This window comes from Microtus oregoni, unplaced genomic scaffold, assembly GCF_018167655.1.
Source record: "Microtus oregoni isolate MIOR12 unplaced genomic scaffold, Mior012 000048F_ref0000485, whole genome shotgun sequence".
NCBI lineage: Eukaryota > Metazoa > Chordata > Mammalia > Rodentia > Cricetidae > Microtus > Microtus oregoni.
Window position 1 is genome coordinate 11,118,728 of NW_024543222.1, and position 27,634 is coordinate 11,146,361.

At 42.8% G+C, this 27,634-nt stretch overlaps 1 protein-coding gene across 2 annotated transcripts in view; it reads right to left on the bottom strand.

The window, feature by feature from the left end:
• Cep112 (centrosomal protein 112) overlaps window positions 1-27,634 on the bottom strand; it is a 396,051-nt gene that overhangs the window by 89,284 nt on the left and 279,133 nt on the right. For both annotated transcript variants that reach the window (XM_041635859.1, XM_041635858.1), the window contains exon 22: window positions 6,418-6,480. In XM_041635859.1, coding sequence (XP_041491793.1) covers window positions 6,418-6,480 — 63 coding nt within the window. The remainder of the gene's footprint in view (window positions 1-6,417; window positions 6,481-27,634) is intronic.

Consider the following 27,634-nt stretch of genomic DNA (forward strand, 5'->3'; position numbering starts at 1 on the left):
CGCCACCACCACCACCGCCACCATCACCACCACCGCCACCACCACCACCGCCACCACCACCACCACCACCGCCACCACCGCCACCGCCACCACCGCCACCACCACCGCCACCACCACCGCCACCATCACCACCACCGCCACCGCCACCACCGCCACCGCCACCGCCGCCACCGCCACCACCGCCACCACCGCCACCGCCACCACCACCACCGCCACCACCGCCACCATCGCCACCACCGCCACCACCGCCACCGCCACCACCGCCACCGCCACCATCACCACCACCGCCACCGCCACCACCGCCACCGCCACCACCGCCACCGCCACCACCGCCACCACCGCCACCGCCGCCACCGCCGCCACCGCCGCCGCCGCCACCCGCCGCCACCGCCGCCACCGCCGCCACCGCCGCCGCCACCACCGCCACCATCACCACCACCGCCACCACCACCACCGCCACCCGCCACCACCGCCACCGCCACCACCGCCACCGCCGCCACCCGCCACCGCCACCACCGCCACCACCGCCGCCATCACCACCACCGCCACCACCACCACCGCCACCACCACCACCGCCACCATCACCACCGCCGCCACCACCACCACCGCCGCCACCACCACCACCGCCGCCACCACCGCCACCACCGCCACCACCAGCACCACCGCCACCACCACCACCACCGCCACCACCAGCACCACCGCCACCACCGCGACCACCAGCACCACCACCACCACCGCGACCACCACCACCACCACCACCAGCACCACCGCGACCACCACCACCACCACCACCACCACCACCAGCACCACCGCGACCACCACCACCACCACCACCACCACCGCCACCACCACCACCACCGCCACCAGCACCTTTATTCTTCGTGGTCGTGCTCACTCGTTACAATCAATTCCACACAGTAAGTCTTGGGTATTCACTAATGTTATGTACTTTGTTGAGATTTGAAGTTTGTATATTGTTCGCTACTGTGAGGTAAGTATGATTATTACCCCCTCTTTACAATGAGGAAACAGACAAAGAGGTCAAGCATTTTACATTGTTGAAGTCCACAGTCAGTTTCATCTTCTAACGAGCCAATTTCACGTTGGTTTTTAACAAAATTTTGGTATTAAAGTTCACACTTCTAAATAGGCTTCCTAAGCGCACATACTCATGAAAGTTTATTCTGGCTCAGTCCCTTTCCTAGGGACTCCTGTAGCTCTCTCCACACTCAGGAGTTAGTTCCCTCCAGGGCAGGGTTCCTGCCACCTTCTCAAATTAACATCTGGTGAGGAGTGCAACAGGCCCACTGAGAGCGCTGCTCTCTCTTTGCTTTGGATGCAGCCATTGCCTTTCAGTCTCAACAGTGAGGATTGCTTTTGAAAGCAGGAAATGGTTGTTTGTCTAATAAAAGAAACAGTACTAGTGTCCACAATGCTGAAACAGTATCAGTGCTTACAAGACAGCTCTGCTCTTGGAACAGGATGCAGTCGGTGAGAAACATTGGGCTTAGCAAGTCTTTCTTGATCTCAGTTTCCCACAAACAGGAGCACAGCATCAACAAAGCAATAGAAACTATACGGAGGCCATAAAAGTCAAGTGCTATAGAAATATTAGTTGTCACAATGGACATAAACAGAGCATTGTTGTGATAAATATGGAGTGTTTACGCTCAGCATGCAAATTCGCTGTAACAAAGGTTAAAATTTAATCAAATGTTAAGATTATTTTGAAATGAAGAAATTCATAAGGGCAGTATGAGAATATTAAGTGGACCCTCTGCTGTGAGTGGAGGAATTCACTTACTGAGAATAGAATACTGTTCATCTATTTTAAGAATTTTGATTAAATGTTGCTTCCATGCAACAAATGTTACATCCGTTCAATAACTGTCCATAGCACTTTCATCCATAAGCAGTAAAGGTTAAATTCTCACAGTGAATGTCAAAAACTGAAGCACAGAAGAACCAGCTTCTAGTCACAGGCCAGAGGGGCTAGGGATAAGAAAGCCAGATTTCCTCAACCTACCATGAAATTGAAGATTGATATTTTATAGGAACATGGGCCAAACAATAAACACAGCTTAATATTTCAGTGTCTCAAGCTGAGTAAGCCAGAGCTTCATAGAAGTGGGAGTTTAACTCCAGAGTATGTGTTTAGTCCTCTGCGATTTTATCACGTGTAGATTTGGTGATCTACCACAGTCATGGAATCTACTTTGAAAGCACAAGGTATTTGTTTTCCTCTTAAAAACACTAGAAGTGAGCAAGTCAGTATTGGGTAGAAATGGCGGATCAGGAGTTCAGGTCAGCTTCAACTACATGGTGAGTTTGGGACTAACTTGGGCTACGTGAGACCTTGCATCAGGAAAAAAAAAAGTAAGATTGAGATTAGTATAGCTAGGATTTAAGATAAAAATATTCTGAGGTATTTTAAATGGTTTTAAGGGCTCAAGATCAGGATATTCCTCATGTTTAGAAGATTCTGGACAAGGCGTACAAAAAGAAACGAGTGTAGGTTTTGGAACAATAAATGATGTTCAAGGAAGGTACACTTGCTTTCTAGTCTTTAGGGCGAGAGATGATGAGACTTCTATGGGGAAACATGAGCTTCTATTTGGAAAGCTACGTGAGATGTATAAAGGTGACATCAGCGAAGCACCGTGGCTGGAGGGTATGTTGATTAGAAGGCAGGATGGCACTGTGTCACCTAAAAAAAGATTTAATATTCCAAATATTCCAGATTAGAAAGTCACCAGAATACTGGGCTAGAAAATAATGTTTGGATTAGGAACACAGCATGGGTCTTTACGTCTATTCATTGTAGACTTCGGAGTACAAGAAGACAAACCTTCTGCCTTAGCTCAGTGCAGATATCAACAGCTCTCAGCAAGTATTTAAGTAATGAATTATAATGGTAAATTAAGTAGTGTAGTATCATGGTAAATAAATAATCACCACTGGGAAAAATAAGACAACATAGTCTACCCTTCCCATAAGTAATAGTAAAAAATTTCTGAAAAAAAAAAGACTCTGTTACATACAATCATAATTGGGAAGCTCCAGTTTGGAGAGAATCATAATCAAAGAATATGAAGTAAAATGTCACTAAATGCTTACCATGTATTTATTTCATGGTGAGGAGCAGATTAGGACATTTTCATGTAGATATGAAAAATTAACACTCTGACAAACAACAGGGGCTATTTGGGGAGGTTGCTATGAGCAGTCTGACTCATGAAAGCAATAATGGTTACTAATTATTGTTAAGCAATGAAACTTTGTGTAGATATTAGGATCTTATTTGAAGTCTTTCAGAATTTAAAATAGAGGTAAATTTTCACCTTTTATTTCTATTATTTTTTCAGATTGTGGGTACAGCACGAGACTTTTCTAAAATTCTTCCTCTAAGTTCAACAGCCAACAAAAACCCTACCTAGAAAGGACAGGAAGGCACTGGGGTTCCTTACAAAATACAGGAAGGTAGAGCCCTTTGCTTCCCTCAGCATGGCCCCTGGACAAAGTGGGGGCATGTGACATACTACTTCACAGTCATTGGTCTGCACATGAAGGGGAGCTAGCCAGGGTAGTGGCAGGGACTGCTTGGCAGGGGGTGGGTCTGTCTGGCAGATGGTCCTCTGCAGCCAGGGCCATCTCTGCAAACTCGTACTGCTCTGGTTTGGAAAATGAAGAGTAGGGAAGCGACCTGAGTTTAGAAACTATGCTAAAACTGAGAAGGCCAGGTGAATATCTAATATTCAGACAAAAGGAATGCCTTTGTGACTGAGAGAAATAGCATGCGTGGAGCTGCTGCCTCCCTGGCTGTTGTGGGGAAGGCTGTGTAGGCTCAAAAGTGGCAGTCTCTGAGTGTGCCTGGGGTTAAGTGCACATGGCCTACTAGGTCCAAAGCTTGATATGATCTTAAAGATCAAGTAACTAATTTCCCTCATGGGAAAGAAAGATGTCAAATATTTTCCCAATTTAAGTTGCTGCTCTCCTGAGTGTCAATGGACCCATCCCTCATCTGTTCACACTAGCTCTGTTCTTGAGAGGAAGATTTTTAATCCTGATAAACACAGTGAAGCAACTTGGCTTCCGGCACTCTCACCAGCTTGATGAGATGTGCATTAGCGATTCCAGAAAACTGGCATCTGGAAGCACAAACAGCCCATGTTTCGTTTTTTTTTTTTTAAATGTTCATTTAAAAATAATCTGTTTCTCAGCAGTGACTGGCACTGTAGACTGGTGTTCTCAAACGCCAGTTCATGGCTCTAAATACTCAGCGCATCAGAGATGGGTACGGAGACTACTATCAGCATAAGGCTATCTTCCGTTTGACATCTATGTATTTTTCTGGCACAGTATTGCTCTTTCGTCTACAAAATGATTACAGTACACGATAGCTTCTGGTGCTTTCCCACGTCCTTCTCCTTCATGTCTTGGAGAGAAATAGTAAGCTTGTACATTTCCAAATTTTGTGGCAAAATTTCATCAGTTCTTGAGCACCCCAAAGTACAGTGTATGATGAAAAGATCTAATCTTTCTTCTAGACCTTTTCCTTGGCTCTCTTCTTCATTTTCGTAGTGCATTGTTCATACACCTAAGGTTGCTAACAGGTAGTAAATGTTTTAGTGATACGAAGCACTGTGTGCTTTGGACATTGGTTTTACTTACTCCTTAAAACTGTCTTAAGACGATAGCACTGATCTCCCATTTGACTCCTGAGGAAACTGAGTTCCAAAGGCGGCAGGTAAACTTGCTCCAGGTCGCACACGTGGTAGGATTGGTTGGTATTCCAACTCTGTGGACTCCAAGCTTGGGCTTTCTTATATGCTACCATTTAATTTGCTTTAATGTCACCTAATCAGGCTTCTTCACACTTTCCTGTAGGTAAACTTAAGCTCCTGTTTCCAGTCTTGTCAGCTAAGCAGTTTCGTTAGTTAGATTCCATCTCACTGTCTGTATCCTCCACTCCAAATAAAGCAGAAGGAGCGCTATGCCGAACTGTGGTTTTTCCTGTTTCTGTTTCAACTTCAGTTTGGGAGTGTTAAGATTCATTTCAGTGGTTATAAGCATTGTTCAGTAGATTAACAAGAACATCTTTCCCTGAAGTGCTGGGATAATGGTAACCAAGTCATGGTTATCTCTCTCATAAACACATATGACTATTCAATTAAACAAAGACTTCTGGTTTTCTTAATGACATGAGAATTATATAACATGCCCATTTTAGAAATATTTACAGAATTGACATTTCCTGATAACTACATTCAACGTTTTGCTGTATGAGGAAGAGAAAGCATTGGGCCAGGCTGGTATGTCAAAGGTCAAGATTGCCACTTTGAAGTCAGTTCCAGACTGAGTCCTGGCTTAGTCACTTGCTAACTCCTATGATCTCATCTCTCTGATCTCAGATTTCTGCCCTCTACTGCTGAGCTACATCCCTGGCCCTTAACTCTCATTTTCTCAACTGGAAAAATGGAGCCGATGAGGAAAACTGAATGAAGTCACCAGGCTTGTGCTCAGAAACATTGGGTATTACCATTTGTTTTGTTGCTTCTATTATCAGGCAATTCATAAAATGGACCATGGATTTCAGTTTGCATGCCATTGTATACAGGCAATGATACGAAAGCCAACTTAAAATCATTGGACATGAAAACTGTAGAATTAAATGGCCTAGTTATCCACCTACAAAATGAAGGTAAACAATGCTTAATTTTTCTAACAGAACTTACAGAACTCCAGAGGTTTGGGGCTCCCTAACTGAAGCCATTGGGAGAAAGAACAGCTCATGAAACAGAGGTTCTTCAAGCATCATCCTAGCAGAGGTGGCATTTAACTGTTAGCCTTCTTTATAGTAAACCCGCAGCGTTGATCATCATCAAGTGGTGGGTGCAGAGGTTCTTCCCCCACCCTCCAGAAGGAGCCAACACTTGAGCTGACTATTTAACCTAGAATGGCCTGTCGTTTTTAATCAGTCAACTAGCTCATGGGTGCAATGAGTTAGAATATTGAAAAGAAAAAAAGTACAGATGTTATCAGGCTGCTTACATCACAGATGTAGGTGTGTGCCCCTGCCTTGTGAAATGTCTTTCGGCCTGGGCTTGTTCAACTGTGCCAGCTGGTTTTACAACATCTTCCTCTGTGTGTATGTGTGTGTGTGTGTGAACATGAAGGTGTGTGTGTGTGTTGGTTCAAATGGCTCAATATGCACAATTGTTCCTGATTTTAGTAAGATGGAAATATTAAAAACATTTTTAATTTATTTATCAATCCATCAAAATATGATACGAATTCATGAAAAACTGACAAGAATTTGATTTAACTCTGAAGTACAATGGCTTTGCTGTGTTGGTCTCATTTCTGCTCTTTGTTTTGGATTTACTGTTTTGTTTTGTGTCTTTGGCCCATGCTTACCTGGGAAGATTTGGCAAGCTTCTGAGTATATTCCTTCTCGATCTGCTTCAGCCTGCTGTTGGCCTGCAAAACACACGTACACGAACACACACACAGTGACCTGTGAGCTTGGTATCTCTTCCACATGCCTATCACCAGGCAGCTGGGATGCCTGCCAGCTGCACCGCCCTTCTGGGCAGCCAGAAAACCACAGGGTTTGTCTTTGATCTGACGCCAACTATTCATCACTGAAGAAGCAAGAAAAAAAAAGAGATCTCTCCTGCCAATTATTAGACAAACACAAGACTTCTGCGGATAGAAAGAAAAAGGGAAGAGGAGAGACAGAAATAGACATAGCAAGTGTGACGGCTCAAAGGTAAAGAAGGGGGAGAGGGAAGAAACAGGAAGGGAAAGGAAGACAAATGGGACAGGGAACTGGAAGAGGAGGAAGGGAAGGAAGGTGGCAAATTGAATACTCTTTCACCTTGGTTTAAAAAGAGAAACAGGTGCTCTCTCAGACAAAGGCAGATGTAAGAAGTTCAGACCACTAAGCAGAGTTGAGCCCCTACTTGGCTGAACACACAAGAACAATCTTTTGAAGTGACAAATATATCTAAATCAAACAGTTTTCTGTCCTGAAACTAGGGTAGCTTTCCCAGAATAAGTCCACATTGCTTAGAACGTGATTATCCTTCTGCCACTCATTTCTTAGTCCTTTGGATGTGACCCTCTTTCTGCTCTCTGGGAGTGCTTGGGATCTTCACTCTCTCCCTGCTCAGAACGGTTCCAATGACAAGCCCTACAAGGGCCCTTTCCCTGTCAACCACATAGACCCTTCATTTCTTGTCTGCTTGTCCATCTGCCTGCCTCTCTCTATTTTATCATCTTTTTTCACGGTTTCTTTTTCAATATCTCTGTCTTTTGATTTCTCCTAGAGTTTCTTCAACTTTTACTTTAAGATGTTCTATGGGATTTGAGACAACTGCTGGTATAGATAGAATTTCTAAGGGTTCTTTCTTGTTCTATAAAACAGCATCATTATGAACTTTCATTTTAAAAGTGAGGAAACAGAGGCACAAAGAGTTTTGGTAACCTGCCCAGGACATATAGATTAGAAAATGATGGAGCTGAGATTCACACCTGCCCCCAACACACACACACACACACACCATAGCCGCCACCACCACCAGTAGCAGCAGCAGCAACAGCCAACAACAACAGCAGTGGAAGAGAGGACTCCTTATTCCTCTGCAAGTGTGCACAGCATCCACATACACACAGGACATTATGAATTCTCCTGAGGTTGTTTAGCGTCTGAAGATGTAGCCGCATACCCGTCTGTCAAGCACTATCTAAGCGTCTCTCCATTAAAGGGTTTTATATACACTAGTGAGTATTTTGGTTCTTGTCTTTCTTTTTAGAAACTTTCCACACATCTGCTGATCTTTGGTGTCTTTTTTCCTCAAACCTCTACAGTTTACTGAAAGCAGGTTGAATATGTGCAGACTTCCGGTTGGATAGATGTCCTCATTAGGTTATGACACAGGAGCCTGGTCTCCCCTTGAGTCCTGCTCCCACTGGACTTCCTTCCTAGACATTTGCACAGAGCGTATCCTCTAATAATGCACTTATATTCCAGATCTGGAAGCCCTTAGATAAGCACCTGCACATTGAGGACAGACAAGCCACCTTTATTTTATCCTAATTGCACCCAAGTGCAATTTCTCATCCTATCTCTTTAGAGAGTCCCAGGGGTGGGAGTGGGACTGGTCATGTGATTAGCCAGCCTATCAGTTCTGAGACATGTTACTTCCTTATTCAAATCTGAATACATTTTCCAGTTGTCACCCTATCCCTGCTCAGACCTCCTGCAGTTCCTGAATCCTTCCCCAACTTGGACAGCAGGACAAATACTACTGCTTTTAAAGGTATTCTCCAAGCCTTCTTTTTCCTGAAGGCTGTTTGTACTTTTGGTATGCCAAGACCATTTTTGGTCCAGCCCTTTCTCAAACTCTAAAATTTTGTTGACTGTTATGTGTTCTGCTGTTTCCCGTTCCTGTCTTTTTGAAAGAATTATTGTACAAAAATGCATATGCCTGAGTTGCATTCCAATGTTCCGATTTCATTCTAGTTACCACCACCACAACCACACACACACACATCCCAAACCCTGTAGCTATTTTAACATTCAGTCAAAACTGTAAGTCACAGTCCATGCCCTTTTCTTTTTACTTCTTGTAGTTCTGGGGATCAAACCCAGGAATTTGAAGTGTGACATCCAAGCCATGTCCCCTCTCCAAGGTCCAGGGATCATTCAGAGGGAGGGCTCAGGAAGACTCTAAAGGTCAGAAGAGGTGGATGACTATAGTAAAACTGTTTTCTGGACACAACTTGGCAGTTGAACTCCTAGTGTCTTGCTTGCACACACAAGATCCGCACAGGATCAAGCCAGACAGAATCCCAGCAAGGAGAGGGGAGGTATCAGGGAGTCCCAACCCTAGATGAGAATCTATTGGCAACTGATGGCTGAGAGAGGGGGAAAATCGGTTTTCTTTGGGGATGAGGTCCTTGAATGGCTAGCCATGCCCTAGTGACAACCCTAAATCCATGCACATATTGGTAGCACTAAGAGAATACATGAAGTTGGGAGGGATTAGTGGCAAGGAGAAAGCAAGGAAGCATTGCAGGGAAGGAAATGAAAGGAAGGCTGGATTGCAACACATTATATACATGCATGAAATTCTCGAATAATGAAAACAGTCTTACATTAAGAACAAACCAACCCACAAAACAACCCAAGGGCTTTGTGCATCTTGTACCACTAGGCTGTATCACCAATCTTTTATTTCTTACCCGCTGATAGAATTTCCTCAGGGAGTGGAGAAAAATTGTAAGTTTAAGGTCAGCAAATGATTTTTTTATTTGGATTTCACCATGAGATGAGGAAGCAGCCCAGGCCAGGCTCTTCTCCATCCCAGCACTGTGTCTGAAGTGATACTCGTGAGATCCTGGAAAGCTGGTCTGACCCCTAACAAAGTACTTGATAAGAAGTGTTTGTTCAATCAACAGATGGACACACAGCACCCAGCCTTCTCCTGTGTGATCGCCTACGACCTACTTTTGAAGCAATCCTTTCAAAATCACGTGTTTCCTGGACTCAAGTTCAAAACAATTCTGTATAGTTTATTCCACAGATCTCTGCATCTCTGAGCCCACCAAGTCCACAGTCTGATTTTGTTTCTTAAAGTTTAGCAAGGGCATGTGACTACTGCTATTAGTTTAGGAAGTTGTCAGACTCTGTCCCAGGTCTGTGACGAATACAGCAACTCTCCATTACTGAATTAGGCCACTTTGAACCTCTTGAGGTTTATTGGTTTTGGTTCCCATTCTGCTAATGTTACTTATCACAAAATGCTTGATGAAGTATTTGTTGCTTTTAAAATAAACACTTAACAGAGCTCTTACCATGTGCCAGGTACTGTTCTAAGTGCTTTAAAAATATTTACCCACTAGAGAACCCAAAACTTAACTTCAGTGTCCTAAAGACTAATTTCCTTTTCAGAGATGCTGGTCAGCCAGGAAAGGCCGTCTCAGATGCAGTTTCTTTGCAGAACCTGTGGCTAGCTGGCCCCAGCAAGCTAGGCAAACTCCTTTACTGATAAATATCTAACTCATCCATCAAGTCTAAGGCTACAGAATTGCACAAAACACAGAAGAATATCTCTTTACCTCTGTACGCTTCTGCTTGAGTGTGAAAAATGTACTTTTTAAAAGTGATGTTTTAGATGGCATCATTGTCAATAAAAAAGATAAAGTAGGGAAAAGGGGGGGATGAAGATAGAGGGAGGTTTGTAATTAAAAAAAAACCACACTCATTCTCGAAGACTTCCTAGGTAGGCTCCAGGAGATTAGGAAGCTATGGGCAGCTCCAAGTGCAAGGGCCCTGAGTGAGACTGAGCGCAGGACACAAAGGGCAGTGCAGGGGACTAGTAACCAAAGCAGTTAGCAATCATTGAGCTGAGCTCTGAGGCACTGCGGGTGAGCGTAAGGAATTTGTTTTTTAATATGAATAACATGGGAAATTACTGAAGTATTTCCTGAATAAGAGAAAATGTAATTTGTTTTAAGTAGTAATAAGATCACTCAAGATTTTATTCAGGGCAAGAATCAAACAAAGAAGCCACTTAGACTGCAGCTGCAAATAATACAGGTTGGCAAAGGGGTGATGAGACACAGGAGGCTTCGGGAAAGACCTGAAGGAAGGACCAGTGGATACATCATTCCATATAGAGAGATGGGGCAAGCATGACTTCAGGGGCTGGAGAAGTGAGTCAGTGGGGAAGACACTGGATGAACAAGTGTGAGGACACGAGTTCAGCTCCCCAGACCCCATATAAATCTGGTGTGATAGTTAAAATCTGGGCACCCCTGCAGAAAAATGGCAAGGGATACAGGTGAATCCCTGAAAGTCCATAGGCCAACTAGCTTCTTGTACATTGTGGCCAACAAGATGAGACTGTCTCAGACAGGATGAAGGTAAGGATTGACACCCAAAGTTGACCTCTGACCTGTACATGCAAACCATAGTCATATGTACTAACATGCATTCATGCACACAAAATTAAAGAAACAAACTTTTTTTTTTGTCCTAAGTAACTAGAAAATGAGGTCATCATTGATATGGGAAAAGCCATGGATGGAACAGGTTTTGCGAGGAAGATCAAATGAGAAGTATCGGAGACATTAAGCTCATCCATGGTTGAGGTGAACATTTTTTTGAGCTTTTGAGTCTAGAGTTTGTAGGAGATGTGTAGGTTAAAAATATGAAGCAAGAACTTCCCAATGTGTACCTAGTGTATTAAATCATGCTGTTACGTGAGCTTGTAATACACTGAGTAAATTTAAAAAATAAACAGGCCTAAGTATATTCTGCTCTGGGACTGCAGATGTCCAGAGGTTAGACAATGAGGAGAAAAGCAAATAGAAGAAAAGGCCAGGAAGATAAGCAACCAGAACAGGAATCATGACACCAAATTGGGGAAGGAGGACAAGGTCTAGGTTTGGTGTCAAATACTGCAGGAGGTCTTGTCTAGTGAGGACGGAGAAATGTTCACCTAGAACTGGCATCATGGTGGTCACTGCTGACCTGGAGAAGAAAATTTTGGTATAATGCAAGGGACGAAAGCAGGATCCGAAGGAATTCAAGAGAAAGGAGGAGGAGACACTGGCATAGAATCTAAATAGTTGGTTTGGGATTTTATTTTACAAAGAAGAGAAATGGGGGAGGGGTACTAGATGGTTGTAGGTAAGGAGAGTGCTGATTTATTTTCTGTAAGATGAGGGGAGTCATGTGTCTGCAGACAGATGGAATGACACTAGCATTAGAGAAGAAAATCGTACAGATGATGCCACAGATTTTCTGGAGATCTGTCTTTGGACAAAGGGGATGTGTTATGGAGTGAACTGTGTTCCAACAAATTATTTACATGCTGAAGTTCCAATTCCCAAAAGTGATTACAATTGGAGGCAGAGCCTTTAAAAGGTATGAAGGTGAAATGAGGCCACAGGGCAGGGTCATTACAGGGGAGAACAGATCTCATACCTCCCCTTCTCTTCTCTCCCTCCTCCCCATCTCCCCAGGATAAAGGGCAGGTAAGGATGCAGAGAGCAAACAGCTGTACAAGTCAGAGAGGTTTCACCAGAAAGGAGCTCTGGGTTAACCTTGGTCTTGGACTTCCACACTCTGGAACTATAAAGGAATTATGACACCAAGCTTGTGGGAGCTTGTGAGGATACCAAAGAATAACTCAGATCCTGTGAGGAGATAGGCAAATGATCCCCAGAAAGAAGCTTCTTATTGCTTCTGTTTTCTACATGAAACAGGAGGAAGGATGCACTGGCTGGACATGAGAATGGTAGAGAAGACCACTGGGAGACGTGAGGGATGAGAAAAGGCATGAACAGTCATCTAGACAAGAAAGGGAACAGAACGCCAGTCTCAGGATCCAGGGAAATATCAGGGCTCACTGAAATTACCAATGTTAAACTTAAAGCAAAACTGGTTTGTACTATACAAACACATTTAGAACTTACGAACAGCTAAAAGAGAAGAGTCAGTACATTGGAGACAAAGTAGCTAAAGCAAGAAAATTAATTTATATTTCTTTGAGGGTTTTGCTATTTATCTGAATGTAATTCACAGCTTTCTACATTTTTGAATCCCTCTGAAATAAGTCTAAAATGCTCTTGGTAAGTATGGTTGAAAATTAAAAGCTAATTTACCATGCAAACTAGCTTTAAAACGTATTTTGAATATTTTTATTCTCAGGATAGTACTAACTGTACGTTTTATTTCCATACATAAAATTAAGTAAGATTTAGTATTTCAAACCAAGCCTTAAAAGTTGGGCATGACAGAGCACACCGATAATCTCAGCTTTCAGGAGGCTGAGCCAGAAGAATTCCACATTTTAGGTCAGCCTAGTTTGTATAGCAAGACCCTTTCCCAACAATGACAAAAGCCAATAAACCCAAACCTTACTTTTATACGAATCATCTCTCTAAACACAAATATGATTTCCATAGCCACCCTCAGCATGGCCTGGACAGACAGTAAGACAAAACAAACCAAAGCAGAAGAGGAGCAGCATCAGGACTGGGAAGAGTCTTTCCAGAGCTGCTGCTGCTGCGCCACCACTCGCCCCTTTTCAGTGCTACCCTGGTGACCAGTTGGCCACACGCCTCCCCATAGCTAGTTCTCTGCCTTTGTAAGACTGCCTCCCTAGGTCACTTTCTACTCAAAGGGCCTGCTATGTTGATCCCATTTCCCTGCCGAATCCCTATGAAAATGCTTGGTTTAAAACTCACCCAGAAAAGAAAACAAAAAAACAGCAGCAGCAACCATTCCCCAGAGATTTCTTATAAAGGTGTCAACAGCCCACAGACACCTTAATGTGTTACCCTTTTTTGCAGGGTTCTTCTATTCAAGTGGTGGACAGAGAGGGTCTTTACCGTCCATCTTGTTTGGGACAGGGTCTTAAGTTGTTCACCACTGTCTACACTGTTGACTCTCAGGTGTCCAGACAATCAGCTGTCTCCACGTCTCATGTCATTATAGGAGCACTGGGGTGACAAGACATGACTTCGTTTGCATTACGTGGGTTCTGGTAAGTGCTTTAGCCCACTGGGCTATTTCCCCAGTAAAATAGCATTAAGACAGGTCTGGTCATCTGGATAGGACTGCACCACTCTACCAACAAAAATGGTGAGAGAATTCCTAACAAATATTTAATTTAAAATATCTACAGACCACTTGAGCTTCAAAAATCACTGCACTTTATTTCCAAATGAAGGTGCACACTTAGCCAGGCTTGGTAGCACACACCTTTAATCTCGGCACCTGGGAGGCACAGGCAGGTGGATCTCCGAGTTCAAGGCCAGCCTGGTCTACATAGTGAGTTTCAATATAGCCAGAGCTATTTAGAGAGACCATGTCTCAAAAACCGGAAAAATTACAAAGGCACACATTTGTGAGGCATAGATAAGAATTATGGTTTCTATTACGACCAAGATGGGGTAACAAGGGCTATAGTTTACATGACATGATAGAGTTATAAAACTTGACAAGAGTTTGAAGAAATAGTTTTAGGATACTGGACATCAATAAACACAGGACTGTAATACAGAGAAGGGAAACAAATGACGTAAACTGTCTCTGTCCCTTTGACTGATTTGGTTCTTTGCTTTTCATCATCAGCTTTGCGGTTTCCCTCATGCAAATCTGGTACATATTTTCTTATATTTATACTTAAGAGTTTAATGTTGGAGAATGGCTCTGTAAATGCTGTTATGTTGTCAATTTAAAATTCCATTTGCTCATTGCCATATCCAGAAAAGCAGATGACTTTCGTATATTCATCTTGCATCCTGAGACCTTCCTGTATTTGCTTGTTAGTCCCAGGACTTTGCTAGTTCACTTGGGTTCTCCACAGAGGCTATCACAACATCTTTAAACACAAGTGCTAAGCTCTTCCTCCCTCATCTCTGTAACTTTCTTCATCCTGTCTGGTTGCATCACCTACACTAACCACCAGCATGATGTTGAAAAAGTGTGCTGAGCAGACAGCCTAGCATTGATCTTTGCCATAAGGGAGAGGTCAAATCACAGGTGAAATGTTACTAACCCATGGGCCTTTGGTAGACCCTCTTTCTCAAGTTGAAGTTTCCCTGAAGCTCGACTGTCAGGCTAAGGGCCCTCTAGAGGAGGAGACCTGATGAGGTATGCAGCTATCATGTAAATCAGAGTCCTGCACCCTTAAAACAGTCCTGCCTGCAATGATTCCACATGAAGCATAATAAGCTATCCCCACCCCCAACAAAAGGCAGCATCAACTGTCTCTATGTCTGAACTTCACCTAGCTGTGACTCTGGGAAGCACACCTTCATATTGGGAATAAAAATCAAACACAAGTGTAGACTGAAAGGAAAGAGTTTCATCATTTTTTTTGGATATTGTTGGATGGTTTATATGTATATGTGTTTTCATTTTATTTTTGCATGTATATAATATGTACATAATATAAATGCCTGTGTTTCATCTGGCTTGTGACATGCTTTTCTAACATTTTAGTCATTTAATTTCTAAATGACTAGTTTTTATAACTGTACAATGTTAATCCACTGTTTTAACCTCTATTTCATCTTCATGACTGTCCTCCACTATTCTGGATAAAATCCACATTTGCATATCTAAAGTATTCCCACTGTTACCTCTCATACCTCCCACTCATATTGCTCTCATCTCTCACTGTATTTCTTTCTCCTCTCTGCAGTACCTCTTCATTCCACTACTCAAACACTGACACCATCTACTCTTAGAAACAAGTCTGTGTAGCACACTTCCCACCAGTACCCCAATGCTATTCTCTCTGAAACATAGCGGAATTGCAGGCACAGTGCAAAGAAATTTCTTAGAGCCACGCAAACTCAGTACTGCGAATAAACAAGTGGAGCGCCACTGTACCTTCCCCTAAACAGCTCTAGGAAGTGCAATGTCAAGCAGAGTCCCTTTAGAGGAATCCCAGAAAATGAGACAAAGAACCACATAGTGAGGGGAAAGGAGGGAAATTTAAAATAGGATCCAGTCTAACAGATATACAAAACACAACCAAGACACATGAAGAATATAAGCTATCAACCCATTATATTCTGTCCTATAGTGGAAACCAAAACCCTCCAGATGGATGAAAGAACCCAAGAAGGAATTCAGAATCTTACATATTTTAAATGTACATTTTAAATTATTTTGTATATGAATGTTTCAGCATCTGTGTGTGGTTTCGGGGTTTACACAGGTCATGGTGGGCATGGAGGGGTTAGAGGTAACTTTGGGAATTAATGTTCTCCTTCCAGTAGTTCTGGGGATTATGTGAGGTCCTCAGATTAGGCAGCAAGCACCTTTACTCTCTGAGCCATATTATGGGACCTGGATTGTGCTTTAGAGAGGATTAATGATCACAAAGAATCTTCATAGACACAGATGACTCAGTTAAGGGATTCTATTTGAGACTTTGAGAAGGTAGTTTCTAAAGTAAAGAAAACAGCAAATTAGAGGAGAAAGTCCAAATTACAGAGGACAAATTCAGCAAGGAGATTGAAACACAGAAACAAAAGTAAAAAAAAAAATTTGGGAATTAAAGAAACAATCAGATAATTTATCAGAGCACATTTACTAGAATAGCTTATGGCCACTAGTCCTAGATAGTCCCCAGTGGCCGATAGCATGTTGCAGATGCACAGAGCCCAGTAGCTGTTCCATCTACAAAGCTGGATGCTTCAGTAATGGCAATGAGTTTAGTAATCTTTAGTTCATAGCTGAAGGACAAAGAAGCAGATACTGATGTGATTGAAGGATGACAGCACAGTAATAGAAGAGATGCATTCACCAGCAAGAAGCAAAAGTCACCAGGCAGACAAACAATACCCACCCAAAGGAGCTGCCCAGCCCAGGGGAGGGTCTTCTCTCTTTGACAACCATCTTTCCTGAAATTGCCTCAGCAGACCCACCAGAGGCATGCCTCTTGACTTCTGATCCCTCCAGTTGGTAACTGAGATGAACCATCATACACAAGGTTGTGAATTTTTTTTTCATGAATGGATGTTGAATTCTATCATCTCTCAATATGACTTATATGATTTTCTGATGTGGGAGTGTCATATATCTGTTGCTTTCATTGGTTAATTAATAAAGAAACTGCTTGGCCTGATAGGTTAGAACATAGGTGGGTGGAGTAAACAGAACAGAATGCTGGGAGGAAGAGGAAGTGAGCTCAGACGCTATAGCTCTCCTCTCTGAGGCAGATGCGATGAAGCTCCGACCCAAGATGGATGTAGGCTAGAATCTCCCTGGTAAGTTAGCACCACGAATACAGTTTGTGTGTTGTTATTTTGGGGCATAAGCTAGCCAGGCGGCCAGGAGCTGGGTGGCAGGAACGCAGCCCGCAGCTCCTACTACAATTTTCTTCTTTAGTTTGGATTGCATTAATTAGTTTTTAAATGCTGAGTCAGCCACGCACAATCTGGATCATGCACACCGATCTGAAAATGGTGTTTATTTTTGTACATTTTGGATTTGATTTGTTACTTTTATTTAAATTTAGGACCTCTGTTCCTGAGAGATAATGTCCTGTCATTTTCTGGTAGAGTCTTTGTCCAGTTTTGTTAGCAGGGTCCTGTTGACCTAGCAGGATGCATTAGGAAATAGTCCCCCTCTCTTTAATTTTACAAAAAGATTATAGAGGATCAATATAACATCTTCCTTACATGTTGATAGAACTTATCATTAAATATGACATCCTGATGCTTTCTGTTTTGAAGGGGAAGGTTATTACTTGCTGAGTCCTCATTTTAAGAGCTACAGAGTTCCTCTCAAGAGTGAAATCATGCTTGGTACTGGAAACTTAGCCAGTTACATGGGGCTAGTGAAATCATGGATCTTAAGGAAAACCTACAGCTGACACTTCACCAAACCAATGCAACCCCTAACTACATTTTAAGTATTTATCCTTATACCCAAACATAACTGTAGTTCTGACCCCTCATCAAGGAAAATTGTATTTGTAACAGACAGACACCACTACAGACATCCACAACTGATCAAAATGAAGAACTGTGGAGCCCAGTCCAAACTGATGCACATATAATACAACTCCTGCATCTAAGGCTCAGGGCTCTTTGTAGAAAAAGGGTCAGAAAGAGTATAAGAACCAGAGGAACAGAAGTTTTCTGTGAGATGGTGTCTCCTAAAATGTCACAGAAGTGACATCGAAGAAGTCTCACCAACATGGCTGTCTGGAAATGACTTGAACAAGAAGAGACCAGTGGGCACGCTAACGTGGATGGAGGCAAGTTTAGGAAGCCTCAACCTTCGACAAAGAACTAAAGGCAACTAAGAAATGCTGACTGAGATCAGGAGAAATAGTCTTCCTTAGGCTGAAGCGTACCAATTGGTCATCCAATACCAAATGGTCAGCCCTGAAAGCATGCGTACAAACAACAGTATACAGACGGAACAGGTTCTATTTTTATATTTAGCTGCACACACACATCAATAATTAAAGAACAAAAGGCCATGAATTTAAAAGTGAACAAGGAGGTGGGTGGTACATGGGAGGATTTGAAGGGAGGAAAGGGAAGGGGGAAATGATGTAATTATATTATAATCTCAAAATTTATCAAAAAAGAAGCTACTGAGATTGCCTCTTTCATCTTATATGAGATTTCCTTCCCCCTTTTTTTTTTGCAGCAGTTAAGAGAGCTTCTTCTACATGTTAAGCAACCACTGAGCCTTACAAAACTCTAAAGAATAACTACTCAAGCCGGGCGATGGTGGCGCACGCCTTTAATCCCAGCACTTGGGAGGCAGAGGCAGGCGGATCTCTGTGAGTTCGAGACCAACCTGGTCTACAGAGCTAGTTCCAGGACAGGCTCCAAAGCCACAGAGAAACCCTGTCTCGAAAAACCAAAAAAGAAGAAAAAAAAAAACACTCCAGAAAAAAGAAAAATAAAAAAAAAATAACTACTCAATTAGCATTTTGGGGAGATCTCATGGAGCCCAGGTTGACTTGAACTTCCTATATATCCAAAGATGACTTTGAACTTCTGATCCTACTCAGTATCAGGATTACAGGCATGCACCACTACAGCTGGCTTTCAAATAGCAATTTTACAAATAAAGCATTCAAAAACTAAATCAAAGATGTACTAATTTGATGCATGATAAGGAATGACAATAGGAAAACACCGTCTTGGTTCTTCATAATTTATTATGTTTATAATAGAGTAGAAAAATTTGCAGTAAAAGCCACTAAACTTCACAAAGTACAACAGCCAAATCTGAGCTGAGGTGTGTCAGGCATGTTCCTTGGTGTTCTGTGGTAAGATACCATACGAAGTGTCTATGTTCAAAGTTCAGAACCAAGGCTGAGTGAAGCAGTTCCAAGCAACACATGCAACACAGCAACACATGAAACAAAGGAACACATGTAAACACATGCAACGTAGCAACAAATGCAAATGCTATCAGAAACACATCAGTCCATTAAGCAATTTTGAATTAAGGTTTTTTTTTTTTTTGGTGTGTTTAGAAGACTTTTATTGTTGCCATTGTTTTGTGACTCTGTCATTTAGTCATATGACCTCATATAGAATCACAGCTCAGAGTTTAAGAAGCTATGGTTTCTAGTATGCTACAGAAATGGGTTAGGGATGTTCATTATAGCCAGTTGACTGATGATTTTGTAAAGTTCAATTATATCCTGATTTTCCTGTGCTGGATATTTCTGTTACTTACAGTTGGTGTTGAAGTCTCCAAATACAATGTGGATTCATCTATCCCTCCTCAGAGTTTTAGCACCTTTCCTTCACATATTTTAATAATCTACTTTAGGGGCATGCACATTAAGGATTGTTCCATGTTCTTGAGGACTTACTCTTTAAACTTATAGTTAGCCTCTACTTCTGCTAACTTTCCTTGTGCTGAAGTGTACTCAAAACTTAATGGGTCACCCACACTCATAACACTAGTGTGTGAGTGTCGGTGACCTGGATCCGAGGCCCTGAGAGCAGGAGAACTGGTCTTGTTCCTTGCTGTAGGACACACGGGGTAAGCTGGCCAAAAAGTGCTGGAGAGCTCACTTGGGTAGTGACCATGAGGGAAAGCTTGAGGACTGACCAATCCAGCTACCACTCAGGCCCAGACCCAGGGCTGTGAGTTGGCCCCCTCCAACATCCACCGAATCTATGAACTGTTGGAGAATGTAAAGGGGATGAACCTACACATCCAAAACAACAGGATCTCCATGACACAGGACAGCAATAGGATATTCAAGAGGAGCCCAGTGAGAGCCCACTATTGGTGGCACAGCAGAGACCAGAGGCCTCAAGTCAGACCAAAGATTCCTGGCAATGAACACTTGTAAGGAAAGATGAATGCCCCGAAGGATAAACTGTGACTCAACAGGCCACACTACAGCTTCCACAATATTCTTTCTTTCTCCCCGCAACCTCTTTCTCCCTTGTTTTGTTTCTTTGTTTTGGTTTTGTTTTGGGACAGAGGTTGCAATGGCAGAGGGCAGATGCAAGAAGATGGGGAGATAAGTCGATGGGAATGCATGATGTGAAATTCATAAATAATTAACAAAAACTAAAAGAAAATTTGAAGAGTAAAAAAAAAAAGAAACCAAACTTACTGGAACTTTCTTCTGACTAAATGAGGGTGGCATATCTTCCTCCACTGGTTTACTTTTAGTCCGTATGTGAATTACAGTCAAAGCAGGTTTCTTGTAGGCAGCAAGAATTTAATTGGATTTTAGTTTTGACTCACATGGACAATTTCTGCTTTTTAATTAGTATATTTAGGCCATTAACATTCAAAGTGATTAGTGATATAATTAGACATACTTGTTATTTTTTCTATTTCATACCTATCTTCATATTCTTTTCTTTCATCCTTTTTCTGCCTTTTATGATTTTAACTGAACATCTTATATGATTCAATATTTTTTCCTTTTTTATATATTAATCATATTTTAGAATTTTTTTTCAGTGGTTGCCCTAGAGCATAACCTTCCCAATATTGTGACCCTTTAATATAGTTCTTCAGGTTGTGGTGACCCCCAACCATAAAATTAGTTTCATTTTACTTTGTAAGTGTGATTTTGTTATTGTTATAAATTGTAGTATAAACATCTGTGTTTTCTGATTATTCTTAGGTGAACCCTGTGAAAGGGTCATTTGACCCCAAAGGAGTCATGACTCACAGTTTGAGAACCACTGCCCTAGAGCTTACAATATATTTTACTGTCAAATCTCACTCCATAGACAGTGAGTGTCATACAACAACAAAATAATTCCAACCTTTTCTGCCTGTCCCCTTAAAAAGCAATTGCCATTTGTTTTACATGTAATTGTGTTGCATAATTCCTGAGTACCTATAGCCATTACTATTTGAATATGCTAAGAACATCTGGTAAATGCTGAGCATGATGGCATAAGTCTGTAATCCCAACACTTGGAAGGACAAGGCAAGAGAGCTACCATGAATTCGAGGCCAATCTGGGTGGTCTACATAGTGAAACTGTCTTGAGGACACAAAATAAAACAAAAATATGTTAAGAATTATTTCATTTATTCTTCTACTAATATTCTTTCTTTTTTAAAAAATATTTATTTATTTATTATGTATACAATATTCTGTCTGTGTGTATGCCTGAAGGCCAGAAGAGGGCGCCAGACCTCTTTACAGATGGTTGTGAGCCACCATGTGGTTGCTGGGAAATGAACTCAGGACCTTTGGAAGAGCAGGCAATGCTCTTAACCACTGAGCCATCTCTCCAGCTTAATATTCTTTCTTTATATGGATCCAAGCCTATGCCCCACATGGCTTTTCTTCTTCATAGAGAACATGCCTTAGCATCTCTTACAGAAGAGGCTCCATTGTAAGCATGTTTCATCAACCTTTGTCTGAGAAACAATTTCTTCTCCGCTTTCAAAACAAAGAATTTCAGATTTCTGGGGAATTTTTCTCTCAACACTTTTTACTCTAAATGTTTTACTCTAGGTTCTTCATGCTTGATTACTTTTTAGAAAGTAGATGCAATTACTATTTCTGCTCTTTATAGGTAAGGTGTTTCCCACCTCCTGGTATCTTTAAAACATTTTGAGAACTTGTTAGGATATTTTAGCAGGGAAATTCAGTATTCATATACAATTGACCAAAGAATGGTCTTCTTGTATTAGGTCATGCGGCTTCAGGAAAGACAGCAATGGACCAATGAGAGAAGGCAGGGGCACTCTCATAGGTAGCCAACCCTGATGATCAATGTGGCATTTTGCAGCCATATCACCCTCACATCCTAAAACTTGTTTTGATTTCTTGATAACCAGATACTTTATGTTAGGTGTAAGTTTCTTTAGTAAAAGTCTTTTATAGGAGCTGGAAAGATGACTCAGTGTTTAAGAGCACATACTACTCTTGTAGATAATCTAAATTCAGTTCCCAGAGCCAATGCTGGGTGGCTCCCAAATGAATATAACTCTAGTTCCAGGAAGACCCTAGACCTAAAGTAAATAAACACTAAACCTCTTAGAAAGTCATTTCCAATATGGTATAGGTAGGGCTGGGGGGGGAGGTGTTCTAGTGGTGGGGTAAGAGGGGTCCCATTGTCCATTAAATGGTAGCCAGGAATGAAGACCAAAGATGGTATGTAGTAATAGGAGCGGCGGGGCTGCGTCCCCAGCACCCCGACTGCCTGGCTAGCTTATACCCAAAATAACAACACACAAACTGTATTCACTTAATCACTGCTTGGCCCTTTAGCCCTAGCCCTTACTGGCTAATTCTGATATCCCGATCAACCCATCTCTAATAATCTGTGAGTACCGGTCTTACCGGGAAGATTCTAGCATACGTCCATCCTGGGTCGGAGCTTCATCGCGTGCATCTTCCCTGGAGTGGGGATCATGACGTCTCTCTGAGGCGTCTGCTCCCGAGAGGAGAGCTATGGAGTCTGAGCTCACTTCCTCTTCCTCCCAGCATTCTGTTCTGTTTACTCCTCCCACCTATCTTCTAACCAATGAGGGCCAAGCAATTTCTTTTTATTTAACCAATGACCTTCCTCCGGGTGCAATGAGAGCTGGAGCAGGCTGCATTTGACAGCTCATACTGACAGCTGAAGATCTTCTATTGGAGTGGGTTACGGCAGCAGCTGGAATGCTCCAGATAAAGATTCCAGCAGTAATTGTGGGTGTAAAGGTAAGGGAAGCAGCGTATGCATAACTGGAAACTGTCTTAAATCCCAGGGTGAAACCTTCTGTGGCCCCACTAATGGGATGGCTGGGTACTTGGTTTCCCTACCACTGCACAGGCATGGATGGACACACACTCCAGATCTGGTTGGGAACTCTTTTGGCAGGTTTTGGTCACTCCCTTCTTCATCTAGGCTTGACAGCTCATTCCTGATTTTAGTCTTGGCTTCATTTAAAACCAATCAGGGTCTAGCAAGCTCTACATAAAAGTGCGTTCCAGTTTCTTAATTTTATTAGTTATTTATTTGCCTGTCTGGTTTCCTGTCACAGTTTTGTCTTCAGCAGGCTCTGCTTAGGTCCTGGTTCTAAGACACTTTCTTCAGAGAAAGACTGAAGGTTTCAGTCAGGTTTTCTGGACAGCTAGTTGAATAGGGAAGTGAGGAAGGCTGTGGCGGTTCTCAAGGCATGCAGGAGACAGATCTGACGAGTCATTCACCTGTTGCTCCAGCTGCAAGCAGGTTGTTCCAGCCTTCAGGAGGCGAGCCCTGCTACCCAGCTACTGGGCCATCAGTGATCTGTTAACTGTTAAGCTTCTCTGCAGGGATGGCTCTTGCTTAGCACCTGAAACCTGTGAGAACTGAGAGCTGTGATTGGTCAGCATCCCATTTCTACTTTCCCATTCAAGTTTCACGCTCCCATCCAGATTGCTATTGTGTGGCAATCAAAGCTCTCCTTGTTTGTTTTCCTTTCACTGTAAAACCACTGCAGTTTGGGGAGGATGTGATTAGGACCTGGATGGGGACTGGAGAATCTACTGTCTCACTGTGATTACTTCCGTCTTCTACTGAGCCTACATCACTGAGCTAGGAACCCAACTGGTGTCTCTCAGCCCTTCCCTGTCTTAGGTCAGGCAGGATGGCTGGAGGGAGCTGGAGTTACACACTTCCCTTTCTCCACACAGAAGGTCTGAAGGAGCTAGTGTCAATCACTTCCCTTCTTCTAGGTTCCTTGGACTCGGAAAAGTCTCCAGGAGGTAAGGCTCTGGTGAAACTCCTCTGATGAAGGCAGGCCTGATTAAGGGTAACAAACAGAATGCCCTGCTGTATCGGAAGGGCCACCAATCCCTTTCTCTGTGAGGAACATGCACGGATTTTTCTCTAGTATTCATTGTGAGAATCCGGTGGGTTTTGGAGGTAAACTCACTAGCGGTTTATCTCTTAGACCTCCTCACCAGCCTCAGTTCAGGCTGTCCACTGATAGTGGCTCCTGCAGAGCCTTCTCTGAGTAGGATTCTCTCTGACAAGTTGTGATTCCCCACGACTGCTCTCCAAACTCTAGACCAGGAACTGTCTTTATGAGCTCACGTCTGACACAGAAATGAAGGTTGCTGACTTTTCAGTTTTCTAGGTCTGAATTCATTAGACTGACTGGTACCTCAACCACCTTGTGTGCCTGAGAGGAAACTGTAAATAGACCAAGAAATAGCATTTCTAATAGGGAGACAAAAGGGCAAGTTTAATGAACAGCCTTAATAATCTCAGAGACACTATCACATCTTCTTAATTATTATATTACAGGTGGAGAAATAATGATAAAATTTTTTGAAGATATGGCTAGAAAAACTGCCAAACTGAAAAATAAACCCCCAAACCACAAGTCCAGAAGATCACTGAACAAAATACAAGATAAACACAGAAGACCACATCAAGGCATCACATAATAACATTGTAAAGAACAAGGAATAAAGCTATTACCTTAAAATCAGCCAGAGAAAACAGATGCATTAAAAGATAATGACAGAGTTCTTCCCATTTCAGCCATACAAGTCAGAGAGCAACAAAAGCTGAAAGGACTTATTCGTCTAAAACGGCACATGCAGTGGAAATAACCTTTCACACTGAACTGAAAAAATAAGTTCTCAAAAGCAAATCATCACTTGTAGTGTATGGTACACAAAAGGGCTGGGGAGATGGTTCGGTGGATAAGAACACACGCTCTGCAAACACAAGGACCTGGGTTTGAATACCCAGCTCTTTATAGGTAAGGTGTAAAAACTAGGCATGGTGTTTGGAGACAGGGATCCCAAAAGCTTGCTTGTGAATAACTGCAGCACAGTGCGAGGAAGGAGATGTGGAAAGGGTGCCATGGGAGAAGTAGGAAATACCGTACAGAGAGGGCTTTGTTAGGGAGTGAGCATTAAAGGATGAGGATGATTGACAGCATCACAAAACAACACTAATTGTCCTTATGTTATGGGGACATCGTCTGAACGCTTTCTACATATCAGCAGACAGAAGGGAAACCTCTTCAAAATCCCTGGCATAGGTGTTCTTACCTCACTGAAACCTAGAGATGACTGAGAAAATGTGTTCAAGGTTATAAAGCAGGGCATGAAAACAAAAAATCCACAAAAATCAATGTAATGTTTAAAAAACAAATCAAGCTATCTTTTAAGGCAAACATTTGGGGTATACGAATGACAATGCAAGCTATTTTTTAAAAATGTGGAAGCATGGTTATTGTGGGAAACTGAGAAAACCCGACACGGTGAACAGGGCTGCTGCTGCTCACTCTGCAGCACGGACTGCCAGTGATTCGCCCGTGCCAGTCTGCATGTTCCAGGAGATTCTCATGTCTTAACCCTTCTAACGTTGAGGGTCTTCGCAGACTCCCAGAACAGAATGTCACAGTAAGCTACAGTGTAATCACAGGAGTCAAGCTGAGGTTTTTGACTATAACTGTGCTCCCCCCCGCCGGTTCCTGCTACAAAAGTTTATCAGACGTTGCCTTACCCATCCTGATTCTCCAACTTCTTCCCCAAACCTCAGCCTAGAAAAAAAAGTCTCCAGGCTGGGAAAATGGAAGCAGCCTGAGAGGAGAAGGCCTCATACTGACCTGGGGAGAAGCCTTGGAGAGCAGGAAAGACCAGAAACTCCATGTAGGGAGGGCTCCTCTAAGAACAGAAGGGGCCTGTGTCCTCATGCCACCGGTAGGCAGAGGCTGTTAGCCTCTGTTTGTAGTGACACTGGCAAGGGTGTAAACTTCATGGGCAGACAGAGAAGCCTATAGTGTTTCAGCAAGCCAGTAAGACTGCTGGACACAGCTCTACACGAGCTCACTTCTCTTCCCAAGCAGGAAGAGCATTCAGATCCTAGGTGTCTGAAAGCTGCACGGCCATAGCAAAGAGAATTCTGGCTTGACAGGCTTTCAAAGAAGGGCTACCAGGGCTGCAAGCTGGTAGCCCAAGGTTGGCTGGGACATCCAATTTCACAGAGAATGCTCGGGGGCCAGTGACACCTGGATCAGAGGCTCCACCTCCTCCATCACATTTGTGACAGAGCTGCTGGAACTTACATGCTACCCTGGGGAAGCATGGGAATGACTGAGCTCCAGGAGGGCTGAGGACAAGTATAAAGCTTCTGCCACCATACAGTCAAATAGTGACTCAAACAGAAACTGAATCTGCAGAAAGGTTTTACATCTGAGCTGATGTCCTGAGACCTGCGATTGGGATAGACTAATAAGAGCTATGGTACTGGCGCTTGGCTCAGGTCCTAACCTGCCATCATGTCGCCTCCTCTTGAAGGAGACATGAATGAAAGCAGCGGCAGCAATTGAGGGACAAAAGCCACTTTATTATAGGCTGTGAGGGTGCCCAGTACCCTTGATGTGGTAAGTGGGTGGGAACAAGAGCTGTGCCTCTGAGGTTGAGACTCCTTCCTCCCAAGCCTGAATTAACATCTGACCATCCTTTGGTCAACTACAGGGCTCAGGGAATCTGAAGCAACAGCAAGCTGGCTAGGCTTCAGGAGAGACAGGAGGCAGATGGCCTTGGCCCAGTCATCTCACTCCCAAGTGGCATGAAGACAGTGCTCTGTGAGAGTGACACACAGGCAAGTATGACCGGGTGGCACTTTTACAGGGACTTGTCGCTGCCACCCGAAGTGGAAGAAAGGGACAGAAGAAAGATACTCTACAGGACAACAGACCACTTTGATTACACACAAAAGCCATTACTCCAACATCTACTTTAGAAGTGTACTAATTCATCATATATATTTAGAATAAAACTAAATGTCCTCACAAATTTAGAATGACACCAATTTCACTGTAGCCACAGTAATGAGTAGCTATCAGAATGGTTGTAAACACGCTCTATTAATCAATGATAGCTCACTTTCGGTTTTCCCCAAAATCCAAGGTTACCAGTATATTATTTCTATAAGCCAGCCAGTCTGAGAGACAGTTCATTAGACTTGATATCACATCTTCCAGTGATGTCACAGATTTGAAGGTCTCCCCACCCATTCCTACTTGGCTCCATTTTGTTTTGATTGTCTGCCTAACAACTAGGACCTTCAATCTATGTCATCCTCAAGTAACCTCAAAATTAAAGATCTCTGTGTTCTGGAAGTTTGAAAGTAGGCATTTATCATCCTCCAGCCCTTTTCCACACCCAGGCCAGGGCTAGGTGCCCTCAAAAGTACGTATTTAGAAATGAAGTTCACCTCATTTCCTGAACATTCTTAATCTGGGGCCATGGGTAGCCTTAAGGATCCATGGAATTCCCTAATATTTTATGCAATATTTTTGATCTATTTTTTTTCAAAGAAGAAAACAGCATGAAGTTTGAATGGCATTGCTTCTTGTGTGCTGACAACAGAACCTCCATTCCCATCCTCTCCTGGGACTACGAACATTCCCTTTTCTCCATAACGGCTCTCTAACATTCTCCCAATTTCATTCAATATTGCTTTTCCTCAATCTCATCCAAAATCCATATTTAGCCAATCTCTAACCCACCCTGGGCCACTATGACAAGAACTGCTAATCAATTCTGACACTACAGAGCTCACACCATTTTTCTGTTAACATTCTCGAATACTACCTTTGTCTTACTAGAACATAAATTCTTCAAGGACAGGAATCATTG